The sequence below is a fragment of the Cherax quadricarinatus genome, unplaced genomic scaffold (genome assembly GCF_038502225.1).
Source record: "Cherax quadricarinatus isolate ZL_2023a unplaced genomic scaffold, ASM3850222v1 Contig6615, whole genome shotgun sequence".
NCBI lineage: Eukaryota > Metazoa > Arthropoda > Malacostraca > Decapoda > Parastacidae > Cherax > Cherax quadricarinatus.
The window spans coordinates 5,792-8,694 of record NW_027201641.1 but is presented as its reverse complement, the minus strand read 5'-3'; the positions used below and the strand labels follow the sequence as shown (position 1 = coordinate 8,694).

Sequence of the window (2,903 nt, the reverse complement as noted above, 5' to 3'; positions counted from 1 at the left end):
TTTTATCATACTCATCAGACTTCCTTTCACTTTGATGTAGTATCATCAGTTTTGAATACCAGAAGGTTACCGTTCCACGGACGTTTCCTAATAAAAATAAATTCTATTACTTAAAAGCTAAAAGTATGACACAAGCAAAAAGACTTACAGTGAAGGGAGCGCCGGGACTCCAGGAGCCACTCCAGTCATAAGTATGCATTTGGTAGTAGTCAAGTTGAGAGTTGGAGCCAGCCGCACCATTGAGGCAGGAGTCAGTGTAGTGGTTGTGAGAATTAGAGAAGGCGTCATTCTGAGCGAATTGACCTGCAAAAGCGTTTACATTCACTTGTGTTATCCAACAGTTTAAAGTTATAACATGTTTCATTATCTCCTTGACATTCAAATTTAAACGAAGAAAATGGGAGTTGAACAGTAGTACTCTGGAAAGACTCCTGAAGCGCTACATTCTAACGTTAGTTATGCAAATTCATTTATTGGCGGAGTGAAAAATTTTAAATAAGAGAAAGACACAATACCGTGACTGGAACAATATAGAAATAACCCACACATACGTAGGAGAGAGGACCATTTACAAAGTCACACTGTTACTTTGTAAATGGTCCAAGTCGGACCGAAACGCCGTCGTAAGCTCCTTTTTCCTATGTGCGGTTTTTTTATTTTTTTTTTGTGAAATTTTTTATATTTACGGTACTACTTCTATTTACTGAAAAAATATATTTAATATATCCTTAAATTGGAAACAGGATAAAGATTATTATTAATTTAATTCTCCGTCAGACTCTTAACCAAGTTTCCTTATAAAAAATTTTTAAGTAACTTTAAATTTTGTACCTCCTTTAATATTTAATCTTAATTTATTTAATTTCTCGATTACACAAAATGAACGTAGTATACATGTGAAACGATCAACTAAGATATAGTAAGTCAGACGGAAGTCAACTCCCGACAGGAAGCCTACCCCAAGAGCCAATGGTGGTGAGAGTGCTAGAGTCGATCGCACGGACGGCCTGGTTCAGTCGACCAATGAAATGCAGCCAGCTGCAGTGGAGAAAGCATATGTGATCAGATTTCTTTCTGATGTTCCTCAGTGCACATCAGACACAGATACACACCTAAATAACAAGAGCAACACTGAATATGCATCACAAATATGGAACTTACACCTATCAAACATTCAAGGAAAGTCCTGACATTGGCGAAAGTCTCTCGATGAAAGAAATTTGGGGTTACCCTGCCTTTCATCGAATTAAACACAATTACCCATACTTTTCATACTCCAGACGTGTGACCCAAACGGATTTAGCCCTCCCCTGTGAATGTAATAATCACTAGTCTCTCAAATGTTCACTCTCATTTAAACAATTCCCAGCCTCGTATGGGAGTATATTCTCTTAAAAAACTGCATACAACGAAGTGACAAAGTTCATAAAGCCATCCCAGAAATGATACCAAAGCTTTGAAATAAAAGCTACGAGAAAAAATTGAAGGAGCTGAAGAGCCATCTAGGTGTTATATAGAACCTTGAAAGTACTGAAGTGGTTTAAGTGGAATGAACTATAGAACAGTAACAAGTGTGGATACACAGGTATTTTTTATAATGTCTCCGTGCATATCAAGTTTACCTGTATCTCTGTTTTAGAGATTAGAATAACCTTGACCGGTGATGTACAGATAATGTGCCTTAGTGACCCATATTCAAACATAGGCTCTAAACCTTATAAACCAGAACGGCAAAATCTGAAGCTACTTCATAAACTTAATTTAATCTCTACTATTGACTTGATTACATGTAGCTGCATTTTCAATGACGTTGTCATAGAAATGTTGCAATTATCCCCAGCTTCCCTAAAGAACTCGTTTATCACGTTGTGAGCCAAGTGAAACTCATATTTCCTCCAGTCATCGTAGAGAAATGGTTGATGCTTTATCACTGAAAAAATTATAAGAATGGTTATAATTATGACCATAAGTTTTAAAGGGGTGGGCCGGTAAGCCAGCGGAAGGCCTCGGTCAGATGACCAAAAGCTCCAACGGCGGGTCATCATCTGACTGAGACCCGCGTCAGGAAACGCTTGACAAGTTTCCTGACGATCCTTACCTAACCCTGTATCATTGATGTAGCCTTCACCATTATTATAATGTTTCATAAATATTTTTGTCTAGATATTTCATGCTCAGGCTCCCACTGAAGAGCAGTTTTTTTAGGGAGCATTGGATCAGATTTAAACTGTTAATGCAAAATGTGTCTGGTTACAGAGTACATGTCCACTAAATAATATTGTTTTCCAGTAGATATCTGATAACATTTAAAGATATTTCTTGACACAGTAAATAACATTTTGCACACAAAAAAATGTTTGCCAGATATCACCACGATCTTTACTTACTTCTCCATGGGGATGTTCGTGCCGGTCCAGCCAGCGCCGTCTTGGCCGATAGTGGTGGTGTCGTAACACGCATTGCCGTTGCTTTCCACCTGCGATGAAAGGTATCAATAACGTATATGTGTGGAAGAGCTGTAGAGATTACCCACACAAATTTAGAGTGACCTGTGTAATAGTGAAGAGAATCAAAATATAAGCTTTTGAAAGTGACTAATAACGATATACTCCGAGAGGCGTGCAAAAGTCAGGCTGAGCATGACTTGTTGATTTTTATTTATAGTGGGATGGATCCTTGGCACCATTATGCCAGGAGTTGCTTGCCACAGAGCGGGACATCATATAACTCTCACGTCAGGAGATATTTACCCTGACGAATAAAACACCACCACCAACAAAGACTAAAAGTTTAGTGGCAAAAGGGAGGCGAAGAACAGAAATAAGAGGCATAGCTTAGCGTTGACAAAACAGAGCAAGATTAATAGTAAGGCCTGTGAGAACATCATAGAATCTGTGAACAAG

At 38.4% G+C, this 2,903-nt stretch overlaps 1 protein-coding gene across 1 annotated transcript; it reads right to left on the bottom strand.

Annotated features, from left to right (window-relative positions):
- Nucleotides 1-75: 75 nt before the first annotated feature.
- LOC138852288 (mannan endo-1,4-beta-mannosidase-like) lies at nt 76-2,533 on the bottom strand. Its single transcript, XM_070082063.1, has 3 exons — nt 2,388-2,533; nt 959-1,038; nt 76-303 (listed from the first exon to the last, which is right to left on the bottom strand). The coding sequence occupies exons 1-3, from the start codon at nt 2,393-2,395 to the stop codon at nt 107-109; spliced, it is 285 nt and encodes a 94-aa protein (XP_069938164.1). The 5' UTR covers nt 2,396-2,533; the 3' UTR covers nt 76-106.
- Nucleotides 2,534-2,903: the final 370 nt, after the last annotated feature.

Excerpts from the sequence above, each read along its gene's own strand:
- LOC138852288 (XM_070082063.1), bottom strand. Across the intron at positions 304-958 it reads CACCACCATTGGCTCTTGGG|GTCAATTCGCTCAGAATGAC; the intron begins GTAGGCTTCCTG and ends ACGCTTTTGCAG.